The 25,000-nt window shown below is 43.4% G+C and overlaps 1 protein-coding gene across 1 annotated transcript in view; it reads right to left on the bottom strand.

Moving 5' to 3' along the window:
* The window catches only part of Ush2a (usherin), a 732,353-nt gene that overhangs the window by 192,567 nt on the left and 514,786 nt on the right, over positions 1 to 25,000 (bottom strand). The window contains exons 42-44 of the mRNA XM_004626936.2: positions 16,517 to 16,851; positions 15,494 to 15,616; positions 8,281 to 8,444 (exon numbers count right to left, since the gene is read on the bottom strand). Coding sequence (XP_004626993.1) covers positions 8,281 to 8,444; positions 15,494 to 15,616; positions 16,517 to 16,851 — 622 coding nt within the window. The remainder of the gene's footprint in view (positions 1 to 8,280; positions 8,445 to 15,493; positions 15,617 to 16,516; positions 16,852 to 25,000) is intronic.

Raw genomic sequence — 25,000 nt, forward strand, 5'->3', positions numbered from 1 at the left:
AGACAGAGAGACAGAGAGACAGAGAGACAGAAACAGAGAGACAGACAGGGAGAAGGCGGGGAGGAAGGGAGAGAGAGAGAGGAAACAAGGGAAGAGGGGTTTGGGTAGCATCTCAGGTTTAATGCTCACCATTAAAAAACAAAGTAAAATCTACATTGAAAGGAAACAACGTAAAAATTATAAGTAGCGCAAACAGAAAACATGAAAAATAAATGTAATAAGTAATCATAGGTAAAATATATCCTATTAAGCCTCATCTATACTTGTAAGTTGAATAGAATAGTACAATTTTGTCCAGCATGCTGACAGCATATACAAATGTAGACACATCATGGGATTCCACGACATTTCAAAGGTAAACTAAACATTAAAGGTAGTCTGCAAAGGAGAAAAAATCAAGCAAGCTTCAGACTTCCCATATGAAACATCACATTGTGGAAACACTCAGACAATTTTAGGAATTGTAAGAGAAAATATTTAGATTCAAGACCGTGTACATCTAGATTATAACTTGCTTGCAAAAACCACGAAACTCTCCTTGCACAGATTTAAATTAAGAGAACAGGCAAAGCTGACAAAGTACTTTCTTTTTCTTTTTCTTTTTTTTCTTTGTATTTTTTAGAGAAGGGTCTACAGGGTGTTCAGGGTCTCACTACTAGATTGGACTCCTAGTGACCCGCCTATTTACAGCCTCCCTAGAGCTGGGATTATAGGCATGTGCCACCTCGCCCAGTCTCAATTGCCATCTCAGCGCGCCCTGGGTGTGGGGCCAGCACGGCAGGCCTGGGGATTGAACCTCCAATCCCTGCTCCTGCTTGCAGGTGCTTTAATCCACTGAGCTATTTACCTAGCCCTGACAAAGTCCTTTCTCATATAGGAAAATATTAAGGGAATATATAATTAATTTTTTCACTTTCATAATAAAACTAGACAAGAATGTTCTCTAGACAACAGAAAGATAAAACAAAATCCAGAACTCAAGATCAGAAAAGTTTAGGAACTAATGTTAAATACTGAGGCCATTTTGAGAAAAAAAAAAAAAAATCTATGAAAAGCTATATAACTACAAATTTTTTTTACAAACAAAACATTGAAGACGACAGGTGAGAAAGAAAAGGAAAGCAGTAGGGGACCAAGTTCTTTATTATACATAAAAACAGAGTGACATCGAAAAATAGGGAACCATCATTAATCAAAACTGGTATAAATAGCTCTGAAATTTTAAAACACACCGCAGGACCTGAAAGTTCTGGCACATAGTCTTACCACCCATCAATATACACGGTTTTCTTTTCTTTCAGACAGCCAGAGGATGACTAAGTTTTCTGAGCCCCTTGGGCTGGCTGAGATCATGTGACTGTGGACCTAGGCAAACAGGGACTGCGTTAGTCAGCTGAATGGTGGTAATCACGTGTCCTGACCTCATCCTGCTTTGGACTGAGGTGGCAAGAACCAGCTGGCCACCTCTGATGCCTTTATTTTTCCATCCAAGTGAGGACCCCAAAGCCCTACATTATGGTGGGTCCATGAGTTGGAAGGATTGGAGCTCTTTAAATGACAAGAAGACTTCGGAAACAGATACAGAAGAGCAACAGGTACCTCCTAAGTTTTGGTGTGACTTTCTGGGTAAATCTCATAAACTGAAATAGAAAGCAAGGGATTTGGGGACAGGGGCTGCCAAACCTCAGTGGAGACTTCTTGAGGTGGAAGTGTTTTGTGGCAACTTCATGAACGCTGAAGCGAAAAGCTGCCTATCTAAGTTAGAATTATATAATTGGGAATTGAGGTATGAATACTAGCTTGTGCTCACAGCAATAGGTAGGATTTTTTGTTGATTCTCTTAAACATAGGTACGTTGGAACACATTTTCCTGATGTTCTGATCCGGCTACATAAATGTGTCGCCTGTATTTTGTGGGTCGCAGGGCTTTATCTGTGTGCACTCCAGCATACCGGCCACCATCTTGCTCATTCTCATGAATCACACAAGACGCGTGCTTGTCCCCCGTGTGGAGGGTGCGTCCAGAGCTCAGAGCCACCTCTGGGTCCCAGGACAAATGCGGTCTGCTGAATGTCTTTATACAACCTGTGAGCTAAGAAGTTTTCATTTTTAAGTGATAGTGGGGGTGAAAAAAAAATAAAAAAAATGTGTATTTTGTGACATATGAAAATTGTATGAAAATCAAACTTCAGCATCCGTAGCAGAGGAGCTGCAGCAGCCGCGCTTCCTTGGTGGTGACCTGCCACTCTGTACTTGCTGCACCGGCAACCCTGAGGGGTTCTGTCAGGGCCTGTATGGACAATGCCAGCTCAGCATCTATTATCTAGACCTTTACAAAAGAGTCTCTTGTCCTCATCTGGATCAATTATAGGAAACCATTCCATTCAATAGATCTTCTAATTTGTTCATCTTGGGCTGAATTCTTCAGTCTTCTCTCATTAACAGGCTCATTGGAAGGTAATTTTGTTTAAATGTAGAAACCTAGAAGGTCTCTATTAAGCTCATTTCATGATAGCATTGTGGATCTTGCTCGCAGATTTGCCAAATTAGAGTCCAATTTCGCACATGCTATAGGGCACCGATAGGAGCCATCAATTCGGTCATCCTCAGAAGATTTGAGCTAATAATCAGAACCGTTTCGAGAGAAAATGCTGTACTCTGCCTGAGGGTAACACTGCTCCTGTAGAGAAGCAGGAAGGTTTTCCTCTCTGGCAACAACCCAGGTCCACCTCCGGAGCTGTCCCAGCAAGATACCTCCTGTCTTCTGTCTGGTTTGTACATTGGTTGGTAACAAGCAACTTCTGGCTGGAAACTCCCAGCTACTCTGGACCACCTTTTTATTCCTCTCAGCATCCTGGAGTGCATTTGAAGGAGATGGCATATGAAAAGTGTTCATCACTTAGCATTCCACATGTGGCTATAAAAGCAGGATCGCGGATGAATTTTTGCTCCTTCAATGAGTTGAAAGGGGCAGACAGGGACTGTGAGGGCTCACTCAGCTGCTGCAACTGACAGTCCCCCAAATACAGTGATTTAAGTGAAACCAACGTCCATGTGCACCTCACATTGTATCCTCAATGTGAGGAAAACAAACTGTGTCCTTGTGGCCACTTGGGAATGTGAGCTCTGTCTCAGCTGTGGCTTTCAATCCCGTGTGGGGCGGGCCACGCCAGTGCCGTGGAGACAGCACATGCACACACCTTATTGCGCTCAACAGAGGGGAGCAGAGGGAAGAGAAGGGATCTTGCTCAGAGCGCAAAGCAGTACCCCAAAAGGCGCACGCACCCTCTGTTGGCATTCCACACTGTTCCAAATAGTCACTTGGGAGGCTGTCCAATGCAGCTGGTAGATGAGAGGGCAAGGAAGGGGAGAGATGGGCTCTACGCTGTGCCCAGCACTCTCCACCACGGCAACTAGATCTGCTCAGTTGCTGCTTAGCCGAGTAACAATAAAGCTAAACATGCATGCTGCAGAAATGCTGCTTTCTGAATGAATCCCTGTGGAATTATGTCTGAGAATTTTATTAGGCGTGGCTTCCCAGCATGTTTTACCTTTTATTAAATGACAAAGAATGCACCGCGCCCATCTCAGAGACGGCCAACAGCCCAACACCTGCCACCAGCACTAAGTGATTGTCCGGCACTAAGCACACACTGTTCCACTTACTCCTGGCTACAACATTTTAGGGCCATTATTCTTAGTCCCATATTTCAGATCAGGAAGCTGACAGTGCATCGCGGTGACTGGTTTAGGTTAGAGCACTAGAAGAGCTTGGGTCTGGGATTTCAATCTCAATCTCCCTGACCTAAAAGCCTGTTTTTAAAATTCTTTCTTCACATGGCTTTTTGGTCAGTATGTAGTTAGAAAAATTTGAAACTCTGAGACTAGATGGCATCCACAGCAGGTGAATTGAGCAGGAAAAGAAGATACAGAAAGAACATTAAGAAAAAAAATTTTTAAGGGACAAGGAAAAGTAGTAGGTGGTTAAAAAAAGGAGGGTTATGGTCCTGGGGGAGAGAATTTTAGGCAGTCGGGGATCGTTCATCATGCTGGCTCTCTCTCTCTCTCTCTCTCTCTCTCTCTCTCTCTCACACACACACACACACACACTCCGTAGTAGGATGCCATTGAGAAAACAGCCTTGGTGGGCTATTCAGTGATAACGGATGACTGCTAGTGGACCACCATCTGTAGGAGATGCAGACACAGGACAGGTTACGGTCCATGCTACCTGCAAGGGAGATGCAGTGTATGGACTTCAGTAAGAAGAGCGGTGCAAAGAATCAGAGCAATAGGGAAGCACTCAGTGCTGGGTGCTCCGCAGGAGAGGCCGAAGTTTGAATTTGCAAGCATTGCTGTAGGAACAGGAGACAGTTAGGCAAAGCCAGAAGTGGTTTCTGTTATAAAATCTGGTGGTGTTTTAGCTTGGGCTTCTAATTGCCAAAATTAAGGAAATATGTTAGTTTCTCACCACTCAGACACAACACCAGGCACCCACAATGCAAGGAGGAAAGCTTTGACTGGCTCACAGTTTGTAGAATAGTCAGTCCATAGTTGGCTGGCTCCAAGGCAAGGGGGCAGGGCAGAGGGGAAGCAGTCCACAGCATGGTGGTGGGAATGGAGGAAATCACGGGTGGAGGAGGGAGACCACCCCTGCAGGCCATGTCCCCAGCGACCTCCTGCGACCAGGCTCCGCCTCCCGACGTCATACTTCACTGCACTCTCATTCACGCTCACTTCCAGGGACCTTTTCCCTCCTGGCCTCCGTGTTCGAATGAACAGTCACAATAGGAGGGATCTTCTTGGATCATGCTTGATAAAATTCTAATCACATTATAGCTAAGTGATGAAAAACATGGGAAGGCTTGATGCCTGAGCCCTAAAATTAAATAAACAACCTGAGGGAAAGTGTTTTTATATCTCTTTCTATAATGCTGTAATTGTTATGACATACCTGAAGTCTATTTTGGTTAGGAAAAAATAGTCTATTCTGTTCGATAAAATGGGAGGAGAACCTGGTATCATCATGGGGACCAGAGATGGGTGGAGTGGACGTGGTTAAGCCACTGCCTGCCTGAGGGGTGACTGCTGCTCACTGCCGGGAAGTGCTTGGAGAGCACTATTTTCTCAGGTGCTGTTGGCAAATCTCGCAGAAGGAGCGAGGGCAGGAAGCATGGCCCATGTGGTGCCGAGGTGCAGTACTATGCTCTGAGTTTTTGCCGAGGAAATGCAGAGGTGCCTTTGTCTTACATAATGTCCCCTATGTGCTGCTGATGTTTAAGAGTGGCCCTTCTAAAATTTTAATCACTGAACCCTGTCAGTCGTGATTGGTAAAAATTCACCAGAACTATTTTGCAATCAAAATGGTAGGTGACCAATGTGGCAAATGTTAAAATTAAAATTTTATTACAGTAAGAGATACATTCCCACGAATCCCCTTCTAAATACCTTCCTACCTCAGAGACACTTACTCCATTGTTGTTGTTGTCAGCGTGGCTTTCACTGCAGTAAGTCACAAAAATCATTTCAATAACCACTGTAGTTTTTGATCACCTCATACAATGTGGAGGATTTCAGTGAAGAATGAGTATGTTTTTAAAGATATATTTCATGATTATTTGAAAGGTAATTATAAGCCAATATTTATAAATTTATTCATATGATATTAAACTTCAGGTCTATTCAGTCCGTAGTTTTGTGCTGCTCAGTAGTGAAGGCTCACAATATTTTTGTACCAATCAAGAAAACAATTTAAAATGGAAGTTGAGGATCCTAGCGGCTCTTCTGTTGAGGAGTGGCTGGTTAATTTACTTAAGACAGCAGCTTGCACAAAGGAAGAAAAAGATAATGTAACAGCTTTCACAGTGCTGACCTTCTTTGGAGAGTTAACCTTCGTGCTCACAAATAGTTATCTGAAAAATTTCTAAGGTAGGAATGGAAATAACAGCGATTGCATTACCTACATCCCGAAGGTCAGAGGTTCAGATCACTAAGGCAATGAAATTCAGTGAGCTGCTGCAGATCCATTAGCTTTGTCAGTTTTCATAAGCACACCTACTTCAGGCATGCAATTATAACATAAAGGACCTCTGTTGGTGAAAATGCAGCAGCCAGATCCTCACAGAAGAATTCCAGTGTCAGAGGAGGGGCTTGAGCCTACCTATGTGGCCAAGCTTTTCGAATGAGTCTGTTGGTGAGTTAGATCAAAGAGAAAGAGAGATGGGTGAAAAATCCACCAGCTGGACCTAAAATCCATTCCCGTGGGAAGACCTAGGTTGTCCCAGGGGGGTTACAGAGGGTACGTGACATGAACAATTAGCCTATGTTCTTCCAATAAAGTAGCTTAAGGGGTCCCCATGCAGGTCCCACGGATCAATAGAAATGCCAGCCTTATGAAAACCCTACACTCTACTCTTAGGTTGTTTGTGAAGACACATTCTCTGAGGACAACAGGGGCAGTATAACCAGAACCGCCCAAGCTTGGATCTCTGGTTGGTGTGCCCTGGAGATGCCTTTATTAAGAGTTTCATCCCTGGCCCATGGTGACACTTGGAAGTCATGGATCCTTCAGGACACAGGGTCTTGTGGGAGGATGTTAGGCACCAGGATCTGCACCAAGAATGAGATGTGGGGGCTCTGGCCCTCTCCTGTCTTTCTCTTTGCCTTCTGGCTGCAGTAAGGCAAATGTTTTCCACTGTCATGTGTTCCTACCATGACATTTCTCCTTCACTGCAGCCCCAAAGCAGCTGAACCAACTGACCATGAGCAGAAACCACAGGGGAAAATCAGCCTTTCTCCCTTATAAGTTGATGCATCTCAAGTATGTTGTTGCAGTGACAGAAGTCTGATATACCTACTGGCTTAAATTTACAATTAATGACACCAACTATTTGCCTTAAGTCATAATTAACATCATATAACAATGACATTTCAAGCAGAATCAAGTATCCTAAAAGAAGGATTTGTTTTCTTAGGCTCTAATACAATTTAAAGTTGCCTCAAAATGACATGATTGTTATTAACTAACCAGTGGTAACTTCACCAATTTTTATACAGCAGCAGATGATTTCTCCAGGTGGCCAACTTGTCCTTCATGACCTGAAGTGTTTTAATTAAGCCTTCACAAATCAGGTAGTTTCAACACTTGGCAACTTACTAACAAGTTTTGATTGAGCTACTCCCAGATCTCAAGTTTGAAGAATGACTGTTACCTTATTTCAAGGGTAGATGACTGTTACCTTATTTCAAGGGTAGATTTAGTTTTCTTTTTTAACCGATTAGCATAAAGATTTATCAAGAAAAAAATTAACAGATCAGATATTAAGTGCTAACCTATTAGCATTCAAGCTCTGAATTGTCAGTTATGTGGTTTCCAAGTTGTGGGAACAGTACAGGCCTACTTGTACTTCTAAGCAACTGTAAAGAAGTGTTTTAGCCAAAGCCAGGATCAGACCCAGCTGTTCTCCAGTGAGCCCAGGGAGGATGCTCGGGTATCATTCTCCTCTATGGGCTAGAACTGTGTCCAATATCAGCACTGAGGATGATTCTACGGCCCTGCTTAAATCTTGCCGCCTGGCCCTGGCCAACGAATGATGACTTAAAAGCTGAAGTAGTCCAGCTTCATGTACAAAGGTACACGGCATTGCCTGGTGCCGAAATTATTGCATGGTCAGTCCCTCCACAACTACCACCACCTATCAAGTCTCTCTAGTGACACAAACCACATCCCACATTATAAAACGAATATGAGAAGGGTGAGCCAAAGAAAAAGTATGAAGAGGGAGAGATCTTGCTTTTGAAGACTAGCATAGGAACCTTGGTCTTTTAGTTTCTAGCTTTTAATGTTCCATTTTTAATTCCTTTGGGTTTAAGACAGGAAGGAAAGCTAGATGTTTGAGTTGTTAGTCACATTCCCCTTGCTGGCAAGTGATATCTGACACCCATGACTTAAAGAGGGGAGTTTTCTTTATGGCTCACAGTTGAGTCCGTGGTCAGCTGGCTCCAGGGCAGAAAGGACATGGCAGAAGGGCTGACAGAGGACAGCTGCTCTCCTCACGGCAGCCAGGAAGTGGGGAGAGATGGAAGGAGCTAGGGAAGGAGCTACTACATGCCCTTCTGGGCCATGGCTCCAGCAATCGCCTTCCGACTAGCCTGCCTCCTGAGAGCACATTCACCGATGAACCTGTGACCCAGTCAGTCCCAAGAATCCCGCCACCGATTACTTGAGGCCCAGGGGAGCTCACTCCTGACTAAACTGTGGAATAGGAGGGGCTTTCTTACTTGGCGTAGCCCATCTCACATCGATGGCTGTGTGGTTGAGGACGGTCACAGTGATGTTGGCGCCTCTCTCTGGAAGACCGGCTAACGTCGTCACCACTGCTTCTGGGCTTGGTGTGAAGCCCACGCTGTTGTGTACAAAGAGCTTGTACTCGTAGGTTGTAAACCTAAAGGTTGTTGTGTTTAAGAAAAGAAGGCACTTAAATTTTTATTTTACAGAAAACAAAATACATTATTTTCTTTTTCCTCACAAAATAAAGAGGGTAATGGGGGAAAGGATATGATCATTGTCTTGTATGCATTCATAAAACTGTCCAATATTTTGTAAAATTAAAATACACTAATAACTATATTATCATATATATATATCAATATATATATATATATATATATATATATATATCTCAAAATATAGCATTTCCTTTTTACCTTCCATAAAGCGCTTAGTTCCCTTTCCCTCATAGATATTACAATACTTTCTTTTTCCTCCTTACACATAAGGTATCAATAGTGTTGTAAGCTTCCAGCCTTAACCAAGGTGCTGGGAAAATATCATTTTAAGAATGATAAGCAAATATCTGTCTGTAAAGCAAATATGGCTTACTGTTCCATGCTCTTATGGCTTGCAGAAGTGGGGAGGCTAAGGCTCCATTCAAGAGGCAGCCACATGCCTGGCAGCCTCCAGCTTCCTATCTGCATTTAATCTGGACAGTTGTGTGCTCTCCTTTTGGGAAAGCCATCCCATTGCAGTATCAGAACCTCTTGTCACCATTTTCTTCCTCTACTTTAACTTCCTCCTCCCGATCTCATTGGCAGGCAACTAAGCCGCAAATAAACCTGCACCTGTGACGAAAGCGTATGACATTCTCTTGCTGAGAGCTTTGCCCTAGTGAGCTGTGTGTGGCACGGTATGGATGTGTTCACGGGGTCATTAGAGGGGACACTGAGGTCACTTTTCAGAAAGAGAATTGAGGAGGGAAGGCTTTCCACGTGACACAAGGAAGGCTTTCCACATCCTGTGCCACACCCTTTTGACTCATTGAGGCAGAGCTGGGCAGGTATCATTTGCTTGGTCTAACTCTGCCTATACAGGAAAATGCTGTCTATAGAAGCAGTCAGGGATGGAAAGACAGTGACTCTGATGGTGATACTTGCTGTAGCACCCTGAGCAACAGGTGACCACCGAGTGGAGACACTGGCTGCAGATTATCAGTGCCTAATGGGAACCCAGCACGGGATCAAGCAATCCTACCCTCCTTTGCCTCAAAAGCTGAGGCACAGTATATGGGCCCCACCACTGCCCCAGATGATGCAAAGGTGCAGGGCCATTTATAGTGTGTAAGCAAGAACTTCAAGAGAAGGATGCTCAGCGCGCCTGCTGTCACCTAGGCAGACGTCTGCTCACCTTGGCCTGCTGCCCTCTCGCCACTGAGGCAGGTTTCCAGGGATTGGGCTCAGCTGTATGTAAGGATGTTACTTGCTCTTGTAGCTATTGTGCTAAAGACCCCGTGACTGCTGGTGGTTTCCTGCCCATTTCTTCCTCTTGAATAAATGCAAAGACTTCACCTTCTACTTAATCCCCTTCATCATCTCTTCTCAGTGTTTAGTGTTTGCTGTTTTTTCTGTTTCTCTTCTTTCTCCCTCTCTCCTTCCCTTCCCCCCTTTCTCTCCCTCCCTCTCTTTCCCTTTTTCCATTTCTCTCTCTATTTCTCTCTGTGTATGTGTGTGTTTCTCTCTGCCTCTCTATCTCGGTCTCTCTCCTTCTCTCCCTCCTTCTCTTTCCCTTGCATATTCTCATGCAGAGTTGTGTGTCTGCCCTAAAAATCTTATGCTCTGGTACCTGAGGGTCTGACCTTATCTGGAAATAGAATTTTTTTTATAAATTAACTTTCCCCTGAATGTTAATTGTGTTTTCTAGACACGTATTGAAGTACTGAAGAACGCACTATTTAAAACCCTGTAGAAAACAGCTTTTAAATCTGCACTGTAAACAAATAATTGTATTAGTCTATAGTGCAGTCTGTCAAACAAATTGTTTGAAGTCCTATTTAGAAATGATGTATTATTGTAATTGGGACTGTCATTCAATCTTCTTCTCCATAGCAAGTGGTAAACTTTTTTCTGCTGTAGACTATATATATATATATATATATATATATATATATATATATATTCATTTCAGGTTCAGTTGTTATTACTCAAATTAGAAAACTAAATTCTGTTTCGATGATGCAAATTTTAACATTTACTGAACATACAGTTTTATAAATGGGTGAACATATGTTTCCTAGTCATTGAAGCTCTCAATCTAAAACATTTTGAGTCATATATAATCTGATAAATTAGTGAGACAAAAATCTTTCCAAAAGAGACATGATCCCTAGCAAAACTTACCAAAATTCTTTTCTGAAAAAGTATGTTTAACACAAATTATATTGTTCTTTCATGCTTGGTGTATCATAGCTTCATTCATTTGTTCATTCGAAGGATATTTACTGCATATTAACAATGTGCCAAAGACCAACCATAACAAACTTGATCTCTCAAATAAAATGCTCTTTATCCTCTAGAACATATACAGATTTGTGGAAATATATTTTGAAATTAGAATATCTAAAATTTTATTCATTTATTCCTCTTTGCTTTGAACACACTTCAAACAGAGCTTGTAGTAATCTCACCTCTTCAGGAAAGTCTTTGCAGAGGAAGTGACATTTGGGGCAGGGTTAGGTGGCAGGTAGCATTTGGCCGAGCAAGGACCCCTGTGTCATGAGAGACTTTATTCCTGGCTAACCTTCATGTAGGTCAGTTCTCTGAATGGGCTGGTGTGTTTAGGAAGATGACAAAATTCTGCAGTGTAGCTGCAGAATGCTCCACGTCATTTTCATCAGAACTGAAAGTGTGCTCACTTAATTGACACCTAATGGAATTTACGTCTCCATTTTGCCACAAGTACAAATCACACTTCTGAAGATTCAGGCTCATTCACTGCTCCTTCCCTCCCCTTGCGTGTTCCTTACACTGGCCACCACGCCAAGTGTGCCTGAGCCTGACCACATGAGGGAGGGTTTGGGAAGCCTTCTCCTCACCTCTTGCATCAAATGCAGAAGTAGACAAATAAAAGGCAGGGCTGCTCCCCGCTGCAGTCTGCAGTGGTTAAAACTGTCTTTGACTGCAGGTGCACGGTGACCTCTTATTGATCCTAAAGGTATTACCAAGGGTGTCTGCTCTTGGATTGAAGAGTGAGGTTTATCACACTGGAACAGGCTTATAGCATGATACTTTTCAGATGGCAAGAAGGGGCTACTACTGTGTTTCTGGAGTCCTTCTTCCTACACTGCCGGAGGGCCACACCTCCAATCGCTGTAGGATCATTTCTGTCTTAGCTTTTCCTTGTCATCAGCATGACCAGGAAATGCAAAGGAAGATATTTTTGAAAGAAAAAACTGAGAGGAGACATCTTCTCTGATAGCCTGCATCTTTCTAGACTTTTTGTGAGGCAAGCTGTAACATGGCAGCACTTAGAAAGGACAACGCAACCAAAGTTCAGACCAAGAAATGCACATCTGTCAGTGAAGGATGGCTCTGTAACTCTCCTTATTTGAGTTAATTTGTACGTGGCATGGGCACCTTTGGGCTCATTTTCAGGTAAGCATACTGCTATCAGTTTTCATTAAAGGCCCAACTTTTCTTCCCAGTTTGAGATGAAGGAAAAAACGACTAGGATTGACTTCATCTTGGAAGCCCTGGGCGGAGACTGTCTCTCCTCTGACCACAGCTCGTCCAGTGAGCACTTCCTCACCAAACGGCTCCGGGTGGAAGCAGAGTGGAGCACAGAAGCTCACACACTGGGACTGTCCTCGCCTTTCCTCAGCAGCAGAGCAGGCTCTGTTCCCTGTACACACCTCGTCTCATTGTGAAGGAGCAGGATCAACTTGCATTCCCTTGGATTTCTTCTCCCACGGAAAAGCCTCCTCTTTCAGCAGGTGAAGTGTTTCATTGTAGTGCATTTAAAAATACATTAGACTCTATGTCAATAATATTTGAACTTCAGCTTACCATCTATTAGTGTAAGCATTTAAATCTTAAAAAACAAGGACTGGCGAGATAGCTCAGCAGATTAAGCACCTGCTTAGGCAAGGGCAGGGACAGGGTTCCATCCCCGGTCCCACGGCACCGCCCCCAAGGTGCGCTGAGCTGGCCACGGAGTCCGGGCATGGTGGCACATGCCTGTAATCTCAGCTCCGGGGCAGCTGAAAACAGGAGGATCACTACGAGTCCGAGCTGCATAGTGAGACCCTGCACCAAATACATAAAAATAAAATACAGTAAAATAAATCTTAAAAACAAGTTTCACTCTTCTTTGAAAATAAGATTAAATATATCAGTGTTGAATGTTTTCATTTCTTTTTGTGGCATTTCTTTGGCCCATATATTTTATAAAAATGACAATGGAGTGAACAGATTTCTGAGGAACCCCATGAAGGTCTCTATCCAACTGTCATTGCACAGTAAAAGCACCCGAGAATAATCTGTAAATAACGAAAGGAACGGGGAATAGAATGTCTCCCTTCAGAAACGCAATGACAGCCAAGTTACGATCGTCTAAAAGCCAGTTTATTCCTTTAATAGGAAAAATTTGTATTATCCCTCGTACGTGGTTTTCTTTCCTTTAAAGACAGAGGAGGAAGGGAGCTGCAGTGTTCTGGGCTTCCTGCAGTTTTATCTGATCACCGGGAGCCCAGGCGGTGCTGGGAGCTGCACATCGTGAGCGGAGATTGATGTGTGGCACAAGGAGGTTCACCGCCCTCTTGTTAAACCTGCCCCACTCGCGTCCACAGCCTCAGACGATAACGGCACGTTCGCCAGATTTTCCGAGTGATGAAAATGTCAGCACTTCCAAAGTTATGGTTCCCTCAGCAACCATAACTTGGCCACTTTGCACAGAATTATGGAGGAAGAAAAGTTAGAAAGTGACAAGTAGGATAAACCCGCAGTCGCGCTGAGTCCGCGCTACACAGGGAGCAGAATTCAGCAAGGAGGCAACTGGCTGTGCAATTCAGACAAAAGCTACCCCTTGTGCGAGATGAAAATAAGTCTTTTTCACTCGAACTAAATTACCCGGATAATGGGCTCAGTATTCCAATTTGCACAGATATAAGAAGAAAAAAAAAACAACTTAGAGTGATCAGAAATCCAGGATGTAGCAGTATGTTGGATTAAATTGGCGTGTTTTTCTCTGTGTTATAAATACATGCTCCTGGCCAAAATACACAAGTTAAATAGGGAACTTGACTTGACTTTTACTCACGCTCATAAGTACATTTATAAAAGATGCCCAGCAAGTCTTACGTTCGTCTTACCTTCTCTATCAAGAGAACTGTCACCTGAAAGCTGATGCTAAACAGCCACGCTGATGAAAAGCCAACGTGGCAGGAAGTCCTGCAATGCTATCTTTGTTTATAAAGATGTAAGTTAAGAAGTAAATAGGGATTGTAAGAAACCAGGGAGAACAGGGAACAATACAGCCCTCCTAAAATTATTAGAATTAAGTTAGACATGAAGTAGAGACAGTCTAACAGGCAATCAGCAAGATAAGCACAATCCCTTTACGTATCCTTGAGTCAAGAATCCTCAGATTCAACCAACCATGGATGGAAAACATTTGGAAATTGCAGGTGTTACAACAGGTTGGCTATGGTCCTCTTGCTTCCCTAGACAATCTGACCTAACAACCATTTGCCTTGCGTCTACATTGTACTAGGTGCTACAGTCACCCAGAAATGATTTAGAATATAGGGCATCCAGGGCAAGGGAGATGACAAGCAAACACCACACAAATTCAGCACAACACTAGCGCATCATGGATTCTGATTTTGCAGGGCCGGGGGGTGGGGGCGGCTGTCCAAGGAACTAGCACCTCCGCAGGGTGGGAGGGGATGGGAGGGGCCAAGAAGGCGCTGTGCCCCCATCGGGCACGCTGAGAACTGGCTGCTGTCGCGGTGAGTGAAGCAAGCACCTGCCACACAAGGCCACTTCCTCTAAGCAGAGCATCACAGTGTCCACCTGTGTACCAATTCCAGTTTCATCTGGTTTTGAGATGCATCCCTTGGGGGAGAGGGACCCTGAGCATTTTTGAACGTGGGAAAGGTGGAAGACGAGAGACAGTCTTTCTTCCAATATGAAGACTTGTGCATTTATTTTGAATGCCAATATATAACTACAAGCAATTTATAAGGGAGGTAGCAATTGCTTGCATAAAAGCCAAAAATCTTCTCCAGTTTTAGCGAGAAAAATGAATCCTTTGACAATCGGCATGGCAAGAGTACCAGAACGCTCCCCTTCGCAGGACAGGACCACTGACATTTGCTTCGAGGAGCAGTGTCCAAGGTGCGTTGATTTGTACTCACATTGCAATTTTAATTTAATGTGTGGGAAATTTATTTGTTATTTTCCTAAATCTTAGATTTGGACCTGAGCCACATAGCAACATGCTATTTCAGAAAAATGAACAGAAAAAACCAAAAGAGAGCTTGGAGGAATGAAGAAAATGCCCCGAGGCTGGGAGGTTGCCAGCCAGCAGGTCGCCACCCGCCAGGCCCTCCTCCAGCAGGCAGCAGCCCGGCTCGGGCCTCGTGCACATTTCTTTTCTGCCTTTTTTTTTTTCCCGGAACCGGGGATTGAACTCAGGCCCTTGTGCTTGCCAGGCAAGCGCTTATTCTACCAAGCCATCTCCTCTGCCCCTCGTGCACATTTCTCAGCTTCTCCGACTCGATCCTGTGAACTAGATGATTTTCTGTTTTGCTTTGTTTTGTTTTTGGTGTGGAATGAGCCAATGACTTCTATGAACTGCTTCCCAGAAATTGCAAGCATTTTATAAATGCGTGGTGACTTCCACAGTTTGCATATCTTTCACATTTCCAAAGTCTCCTCTTAAGTGTCAGGTCTGGATAGAGCTGTGACAAAGGCAGCAGGTTATGGCTCAAACATCTACTCGGGGACTTCAAAGGGTCTTTTCAGCACGCAGTTAAGATGGCAAACATTAAGCATGCTGAGTGCTACAGGCCGATGATTAATGCCACAGATAATAGCCGAGCCTATTCTACGGCATGGCTGATAACGCACTCACACAATGAAGATGCCCCGGTACTCTGAGCAAGTCAACACGCCCCATGCTAAGTGCCAGCATTTGTTTTTATGGTTTTTGTAATCTCACCTGCTAAGACCCTTATCTTCATGAAACCACTGAGTTCCTAAATAAATATTGTGCCACAGATTTAAATCTTCTGGGGGATTTGATGCAAGTGGTTGCTGGATTTTGCGTCTCACAAGCTCATATCTAAAAGCAAAAGACAAGCAGGAACATCAGGATTATCTTGACTAATGTTATTACTGAAATTCAGATTGCTTTGTGGCATGTGTGTGTGTGTGCGTGCATGCGTGAGAGAGAGAGAGAGAGAGAGAGAGAGAGAGAGAGAGAGAGAGATAAATGCAAACATAAGGAATAACATCTTAACTTTCTGGTTATGGAGTTTTCCCAGATAAACACCATTTTCCTGGCTCAATTGTCCTATATTCAGCTAACTGCAAACAAGCAGCTACTTTCCCATTTTGTGATCACCAGTGAGAATGCTAACATTTCAGATTTTTTTCTATTCCACGTTTGCCAAACATTTACTGCCCATTTCACACAAAGTAGAAATACAAAAAAGCTTACTGAGTTAATGATTTCCTATGACATCTACCATCAATGCTTTATAAACAATGATAAAATTATCAGCTCTGCATTCTTGGCTGGGAGCCAAGTTCAGGCCGCTCACCAGCCATTGTAGACTCACAGCTCCTTTCTTTCATCTTATCTGCATCCCCGACCACATTCTTTGCAAGTTTCCAGATAATAACACTGTGTCAAAGCATCGCAGGGTGAGCTTTAGACTTCTGAGGCATGTTTGTACAACTGTATCACACAGGACGTGCAGCAGGGTTGCTAACAGACTAAAACTCTCTTGCGGAAATCAGGAGGATTATGAAATGAATACTTAGAAGAGTACTTTGGAAGCTTTTTAGGTCCTCAATATGAGGATGTTGTGTCTGCCTTCATGAATTAGGCCCTAAGAAGGCAGCATAACGCTGAATGACTAGAGTTAGTTCTATGCCCAGATGGGAGGAAGCTCCTTTCTACCTTTTTGGCAGGGGCGGGGCCACGGCAGGCTTCAGAAGTACAGTATATTTCTCTTACCGCAAATTCGGTCCATTAGGCTTGGATGGTGGCTGCCAGGAAACCCGGACATAGGACTCACTCAGTGGAATCGCGGACAAGGGACTGACACCCTGAGGTGCAGCAGGGTGTGTGGTCACCAAGGTAGGCAAGCTCTCTGTGCACCCACCTAGGTACCCACTACCCCCCGAGCAGGCCACAATGGTGACAGAATAATTGGCGAAGGCATCCAGGTGAGTGAGTACTTGACGGGACCCTGAGGGGCTCACGTCGGTTACCGTGATGTGGGGGTCGGGCATGCGGATCTCATAGCGCAGGATGTCACCGTTCTGCACAAGTGGAGGCTTCCAAGTGACCTGAGGTGAAAGATCAACTTAGCGTTAGTGTGGCAAGACAGGAATAGAGCAGCTACAGTTCCCAAGGCCCGGAGTCACTCTGACTTCGGGGAAGTCATTTTCTGGACGCCGCCACAGTCCTTGCAGTAGACAGTAATGAAAGGTCTGGGATCAATTAGCAGGAACCCAGGGACTAAAGGAAGTGCTGCGTCCTGAGCTCGGCCCTCAGGCTTGTGACTTTCTAGGACTGCCAGCCTGATACACACCACATGATTCATCTCCACAGCGGGCGTTCTGAAGGACACGGAGCAAACGCGTGGAGAGCGTTCGCACATCCACGCACACCCATCGGGTAGCAGCAGGACTTGCGCATGCTCTTGTTTATAACTCAATTATATGAAATGCCAGAATCCCTTGTGCACACTGCTAGTATACACACTAAATTAGTCACTTTCTTGAAGGGTGAGGGAGAGAAACCATTATCTGTATTTTCCAAGGATGGACAGTTATGTTCTGAATCTCCTTGTGCATAATTTAGCAAGCAAAGCAATACCACAATATCCTATTTGTAGTAATGAGAAACAGAAGAAACTTTTAAAAAGGGAACTGTTTCACTAACTCAGAGTCTTGAGTGGACTAGAATCCTATCTGAAGTTTCTTCTGGCTAAATTTTGCAAGAGCACGGTGACAACACACTTGTGATTTTGTCGAGGAAAAAGTATCCTCCAAACACATGATAGGAAACTGTAAAGCACTTGTTTATATGCAGTCCATTTCATCTCTTCCTGTTTTGCAGTGGGGTAGGGTCTAGGATTCTCTTCCTAGGGCCAGCCAAATAGCTCAGCGGTTAAAGCACCTGCAAGCAGGCCCAGGGGCCTGGGGTTCGATCCCCGGGCCTGCCGTGCCAGCCCTGCCCCCACGGTATGCTGAGAACATGATTGAGACCGGGTGTGGTGGTGCGTACCTGTAATCCCAGCACTTGGGAGGCTGTGAACAGGAGAATTGCTAGTCCAATCTAATAGTGAAACCCTGAACACCCTGTAGGCCCTACCCCAAAACACAGAAAAAATAAAATAAAAGGAATTCTTTTCCCAAATAAACTTTAAGCCTAACTGATATACTCTTCCTTGTCTCTCTCTCACACTCAGAAGCGGGGTTCAGTCAACAGTCTTAGTCATAGCTTCCTAGATTTTATTTTTTCCTTAGTATGCAGTTATTTTGAAGCAGTAAAAGAGATTTCAGCAGGGTTGTGCCTCTCCATGCATACACATTGAATAGTATAAAAAAATCAAAATCAGAAAGAAATAATTTTGGCAGAACAGGTTAAATTTTTAATTTGAATGATAGATTTTCACAGGAAAATAAAATAGTACTTTCAGAGAACATTATCAAATGATATCTTACATCAAATAGGAAGTATTTATCCTAGATGGAGCTTGACCTAAGATCTCTATAATCATGTTCAGGTTGATAACTGATAATAAAATGGGTTTCTAGTTCATAAGAGTTGGGCAGTGGCTTGATGATTACTGGGAAAGGTACAACAGCAATGCACAAACATCTATCCCAATTTTGCTTTATGTGTTGAAATCACTGTTAATCTGAAAAAGCACCTTTGTGACAGATGCTGGGGCGAAGAGACATGTTCGATGTGTTTCTTATGAGCCAAGTGGACTGCACTCTTTGCAGAAATGGCCAGGGAAGTCTAGAGCAGGCGACACGGTGGAGCTAACACATGCTTCTGCTTGTCTTGAGGGCACAACACCCCGCGTGCTTTTGGAAAATGAGTCGAGAATCAAGGTCAAGCTTGGGGGCCTCCTAGTGCTTGGACCACAAATGCAAGGCAAAGGCTGTCGTAGTCTGTCTGCGACTGATTTGAGAAATTCACAACTCCTTGCCTCTCAAACCAGAATACTGAAAATTCAGGTCAGAGTTTGGCAACACTTGAAAGAATGAAACCTTAGGAGATAGTCTGTGTTAGTAGTTGAGCTAACAGTGAATTGATTTGGAACTTGGCATCGAGGCTGAGAAAAGTGCGTTCATAAGATAAAACCTGAATAAGATATCTACCAGTAGAGATTAAGAGATTTTGTGTAATAGCTCTGGAGACAGGCAGCTGAAGATCTAAAAGAGCCTGTTTTTTCTACTATCAGTGTTTACCTTCAAAAATTAGCTATTTATCTCATTTTCTAAAAAGTTACAAACTTAGAAAAATTTATCTTTTCGGCAGCCACAAGTTAGAAAAGAATGAATCCATTTCTATAGAAAATTATTAGAAGCGCTGTATAAAGCAAGCTTTTAAACAATGTAGAAGACACAGCCATTAGAGCCAGGAGACTGACCGACCCAGTGTCCGATTTTACCACCCTCCTGAAAATTCCTGCAGCCATTATTAAAAATAAATATCCAAAGTTTTTAAAGAACCAGTTAGGCTAGCTACATCTCAGATTCTACGCTTTCTTATGGTAAAGGCCAGAGTTACTCTAGAGGGGGTCAAGAGATGAGATAAAATCTTTCTATCAGTGTAACTTCCTGTTCTGTATCCATTGTACCTACAGAGGATTTTAAAATATTGTTGATGCCCCCAAAACTCAGACCAAAAAGCACAATGTTGACATCTGTAAGCAAGATATGAATCTTCTAAGACACAGATTTTATGTTGATTTTTAAAAAAAATTATTTTGTACAGGGTCTCACTTTGTGGATCGGACTCAATTCTCCTGTTTTTAGCCTCCTAAGCGCTGGGATTACAAGCTTTGCCACCATGCCCAGTCTCAATAGCCATCTCAGTGTCCCCAGGGGTCAGAGCCAACACAGCAGGCTGGGATTGAACCCCCACCACTGCGCTCTGCCTAAGCAGGTGCTTTAGTCTGCTGAGCTATCTGGCCAGCCCCATTATGTTCAAAATTTAAATTAGAGTTAATTTTCCACTGGAAATAAAATTTATTTCAGAAATGGCTTGCCTATCAAAGTGTTTGATTTGTGTGGCACTGAGGTGCTGAGGTTTCCAATTCTCTATCTAGCGTTTAGGACTTGTTAGGAAAAAAGAAGACACAGAGCTACATAGTGAGTTGGGCATCTAAGGAGCCACCAATTTTTCCCAAGTCTTTCTAGCCCATGAGGAGCAACTTTCCAGAATCCTGCTACCTACAAGGAAACAAAGATGTTCAGGTTAGCTGATTGACCACAGAACTAGGAAGGGCCACATGCATAAATCCTAAGAGCATCTTCCTTCGTCCCTTCTACAGTTCTATTAAATTCTATTTAATAACTTTATACATAGGAGCATTTATGAAACTGATGGAATGAGTTGAGTATGGGGTAAAAATGCTTTCCCAATATTTAATTGAAACTATGCCATTACATCTGTGTTACATTGAGGAAAACACTTAACCTCTCTGGACCTTCGTAGTCTCAGGTAAACAAGAATGGACAACCCTTACCATTCATGTTGAGAAGTAGTTCTAAGAGGACTTGTTCAGCAGAAGATACTGTGGAGCAGAGCGAAGAAGGACATGCAAATGTTGTCATCTCGACAGCAATTCTGCCTAATAGCAGACTCTGGCAAAACTCTGCAGAGATTAAGCTGGGCAACAAATAGTTTTGGAGCATGCCTATAAGCCCAGCACTCAGGAAGCTGAGGCAGGAGGGTACTGCAAGTTCTGGGCAAGCCTGGGCCACAGAGTGAGTTTAAGGTCAGCCTGAACCACATAGAAACAACTTGTTTGAAATTATTTTTAAGTTTTGAAATAAAGTTAAAGTTATCCTTTAGCTTTCTTTAATATTATCCAAAAAAGTTCATTTCCAACCTGTCACATGAAAACTTGCTTTCAAAACCAAACAGATGGGGCCTGGGAGATGGCTCAGTGGAATAAGCACTTCCCTGGCAAGTACAAGGGCCTGAGTTCAATCCCTGGTTCTGCCAAAAAAAAAAAAAAAAAAAAACAACAAATAGATGATGAGATTTTGCATTTGCTGCTGTTGTATAACATCCTTTTCGTGATAGAAAACTAATTATTCAGTTATTGTCCTGTTGCCTTAACTTTATTGCTAAAAATAATTTGCAAAGCCATGCGATACGCATCATTGTATTTGTTTTGTATTGGCTATACTACCAAGGACTGCTTGATAAATGATAAATGTGTGCTTAGTTTTAATTATTAGTGATGAGTTAGAGCCTGAAGAGCTGCAGGAAGCTACTTTGTCACGACCCAGATCTCCACAAATGTTTAAGATTACCAGTTTTAGTCTCTGCCAATTTTATCCATTTCCTTAATTAATTTGTATTTCCTTGACATTTTGGCAAGTGTAATTTCTTTTAGGTATTATTACTTCTATAATGCCTTATTTAAATTATGTTGGTCTTAAATTATCTTTTATTATAAACTATGATCTTTTATCTTATGGAGAATTATCTGTTTGTTTCTAATCTCTCATGTGGTGTATTTTCTCAGTCCATCTCTTGTACTCTGGGAGAAACCACTGAATTCTTTCTACCATGGAATTATCCTTAACAGGCTACTGAGTCTTTTTTTTTTTTTTCTCACATTCAGATTATATAAAGTGCTCTTTAATTTTTGTGGGCTTTCTATTTTTTATTTTTTAAAAACATTATTAGGGCTGGTGAGATAGCTCAGTGGACTAAGTGCCTGCTTGGGCAAGCGCAGGGCCTGGGGTTCAATTCCCAGCACCACATGCCCCATGGGCCTTGCCCCTGGGTGCTCTGAACCAGCCACCTAGACTGGGCGTGGTGGCCCATGCCTGTAATCCCAGCAGTGGGGAGGCTGAAACAGGAAGATCATTATGAGTCCAATCTGCCTAGTGAGACCCCATACCAAAAACATTAATAAATAAATAAATTTAATATTTTTTACATTATTTATTTATTTGGTACAGGGTGTCACTAGGCAGCTTGCAGTAGTAGCGATCCTCCTGCATCACCCTCCCAAGTGCTGGGATTGCAGGCGTGCACCGCCATGTCTGATTTCAGGGCGGGCAAGGCATGTGGTATTGGAGATCGAACTCAGGTCCCTGCACTTGCCTGGCAGGCACTTAGAGTGCAGAGCTATCTCTCCAGCCCTACTTTTTAATATTATAAGTTTCAGCCCTGCTTCTTTGAATTTAATTATGATGTGGTTTGATAGAGCACACTGCTGTCATTTATAAGCTAAGTCACACTTTCCCAACGAAATACAACGCCGCACCTATCAAAAGTGGCATCGCCACATGCAGGTGCATGCCTGGTATACCTAGACTTTCCAGTCTGTCTCCGCCACCATTTGTCTATTTTCACACCGATACTATGCATATTGTTGCAATTCAGTCACTTTATAGTTTATGCACTAAGGACAGCTATTCTTCTCACATAATTTTCTAGAATATTCTCAATAATCTAATCTGACACTTGAAAATGATGTGATGCAGTGTAAACCAAACTGAAAACATTGACATTCTGATTTGGATGATACAGGCCTTGCATATGAACTTTTCAAGGGTGGACTTGTTGCAGAACTGGCCCCTCCCCCCAGGGGGATGGAAGGAGAAGTAGGAGCATGCACTCTGAGCCTGGCCTGCGTGGCCCTGGATTGCCTCTGGCTTCATCAGGAATTTTAGGCACTTACTTCATCTCTCCTCCCTGTTTTCCTATCTGCAAAATGGGAATATCGAGTGCATCTCTCTGACAAGGTTGTCATCTTTACATACAGTGAACATTATGAGGAAGATGCAACCCTTTGACTCTAAAGAGTGGCATTGTGTGCCTGGCCCAGTGCAAGAGGGACACAGCCAGGGGACAGCGAGGCTCCTGGCGGCCTGCAGGCTGAGGCTGGTGGCTTCTGTAGTCTGGCCCTGTGGGGCTGCCCCCAGGAAGGTGGCCTGCCTTTGACTCCACTTTGCCTGGGACAAGGTGGGTACTAGCCTCAGGCCTTGGATCCTTTCTCTGGTAGAACCGTACAAGAAGACCTTTCCTTGTGTTGCAGTTGTATAGTTGAGTTATTCCTGCACCTTATTGATTAGTCCCTCAAGCTTCAAAGCAAGCTATGTCGACCTCATCCACTTAAGTATTTTCTTTCTCCCCCGATTTTACCTTTCATTGCTTTTCCACATGCATGCTGAGCTTTACAGGCCCATTTTGTACCCCTACTGATAAGTTGCGGGCTTTGCCCACCTTCGAGGATGACACAACAAGTACGTCGATAGACTTCTTGATGTCCAACCGTCCTTACATATTGAAATCAAATCAAATTTGTCCTGGTGTATTGTTCTTTGAATATATTGCTCACTTCAATTTGTTAATATCTTATTTACAGGTTTTAGATTTCTACCTATACATGCAATTAGCTTAGAGTTTTATAGAGTTATCCTTTTCAGTCCCAATAGAGCATTTCTACCAAACTTATAAAATGAAACGAATTGGCTTAGGAAATTAAGTACCATGCAGAAGTGCTTGGTTTTTAGCTGTTCAGGTGATCCAATCATGTTGAGATGATATGTTTATTTTCTTTGTAATCAGATAAGATTTTTAAAAATATGATTTTGGTCTGCTATTTTCCTTTAAGAAATTCCTGCCTGTGCCATGTCGCAGCACCTACTTAACTAGCACGTTGCTTTAGATTTGTTTTCCAGTTGACCCACATTGGTGTCGTGCCTCTTGCTTTCCCCATGAGAGCGCAATTCTAACAGGTATCGCTGCGCAATGTAAGGAACGTGAGGAATGGAGGTGACAGGAACCAGGGCGAGGCGGTGTCCTCCGGGCGGCTCCTTGTTCCAAAACCTCATAGTGAGCTCAGAAATGCACCTTGAGGATGAAGAGGTGCTCATCTGACCAGGTGCTCCGGGGGTCAGGAGAGGGTAGTCGTGAGGCGGGAGCCCCGAGACTGGGGGAGAGAGGAGGGAACCCACACGCTCACACGCGCTTCCTGCGAACCTCTCGAGCCCAGGCCCCGAGCCCTAGCCCTGCTCCACGTCTGCCTCCTGTGGGGTCACCTGCTGCTGCTGCTGCTGCTGCTGCTGCTGCTGCTTATGGCGATTTGTTTAGTTCTCTTCAAGGCCTGGCTATGTCCAGGACTGTGGTGTGTTTGTGTGTGTGTGTGTGTGTGTGTGTGTGTGTGTGTGTGTGTGTACTAGCACTGATCAAAATAATGATAAATGTTTAAATATTAAAATTTATTATCGTGAAGGACACACTGCCATCAGTCCCCCTCACAGCGCTCCCCTCACGTCTGGCTCATGCATCCCACCCTTGCCCTTGTCTGATGTGGTCCTGGAGGTCCTCTTCCTTGTCCCTAGCTGCCTTCATGACCACCTGAATGAAATAATTTGAAACATTTACCCTTTGCGGTCATTTTGCCCTTGGGGAGGAGCTGGAAGTCGCTGAGGGCCAGCACTGGTGAGTAGGGAGGGTGCAAACACACCTTCCCGTGTGGGCAAGCGTGCCTTCCCTGGGGCGGGCCGCTGCGCTTCCCATCACAGCTGGCAAGCTGGGAAGGAGGCTCGCCAAAGAGGACTGCAGACCTGCTTGGCAAAGGGCTAGAACGCGGGTTCTCATCGAGGGTGCGCTTTTTTTTTTTCCTCCCAATTTTTAAAAGAGTAGAAAATAGTATTAAAACAGAAAAAAATCACAAACAATACAGAATTTCACTAAACAAAATAATATGAATTTGGCAGTATTTGTCACATTGCGTAGTGCTGTCTTCATAGTAGTTGTTCAGGTTACCGGATATAGGCATGCAAAATTAGAAGAAGAAACAAAAAAAAGAGCAAAAGAAGTTATAGGAAATTAAGAAGCGTGAAAAAGAAAAACAATGAAAAAGACCAAATAAAAAAAGCATTAACTGCTCCTTTCCACGGACTAGCAGAAATCCGTACTACAAGTGTCCAAAGCCCCGTGCTTACACACAGATATAACTTTCCCCCACCCGCTCTCTTGTTCTCCTCAGCTCAGTAATTCCTTGGAAGGGAAGTATTCTGAGGGAGATTAATTGCAATGTGTCTTTTACTGTAGTTTCCAAAATTTAAACATTCACCGTATCTTTTGATCACCCTTTGTATTTTGCTATATATTTTTACATGTATAAAATACAGATTTTGTGCAATATATTATACAGTACAAAAAATATATATATATTATATATGTATGCATTTGCCTAAAAGTGAAGTTCCATGGGGCTTG

Source organism: Octodon degus, unplaced genomic scaffold (assembly GCF_000260255.1).
Source record: "Octodon degus isolate 3935 unplaced genomic scaffold, OctDeg1.0 scaffold00017, whole genome shotgun sequence".
Lineage (NCBI taxonomy): Eukaryota > Metazoa > Chordata > Mammalia > Rodentia > Octodontidae > Octodon > Octodon degus.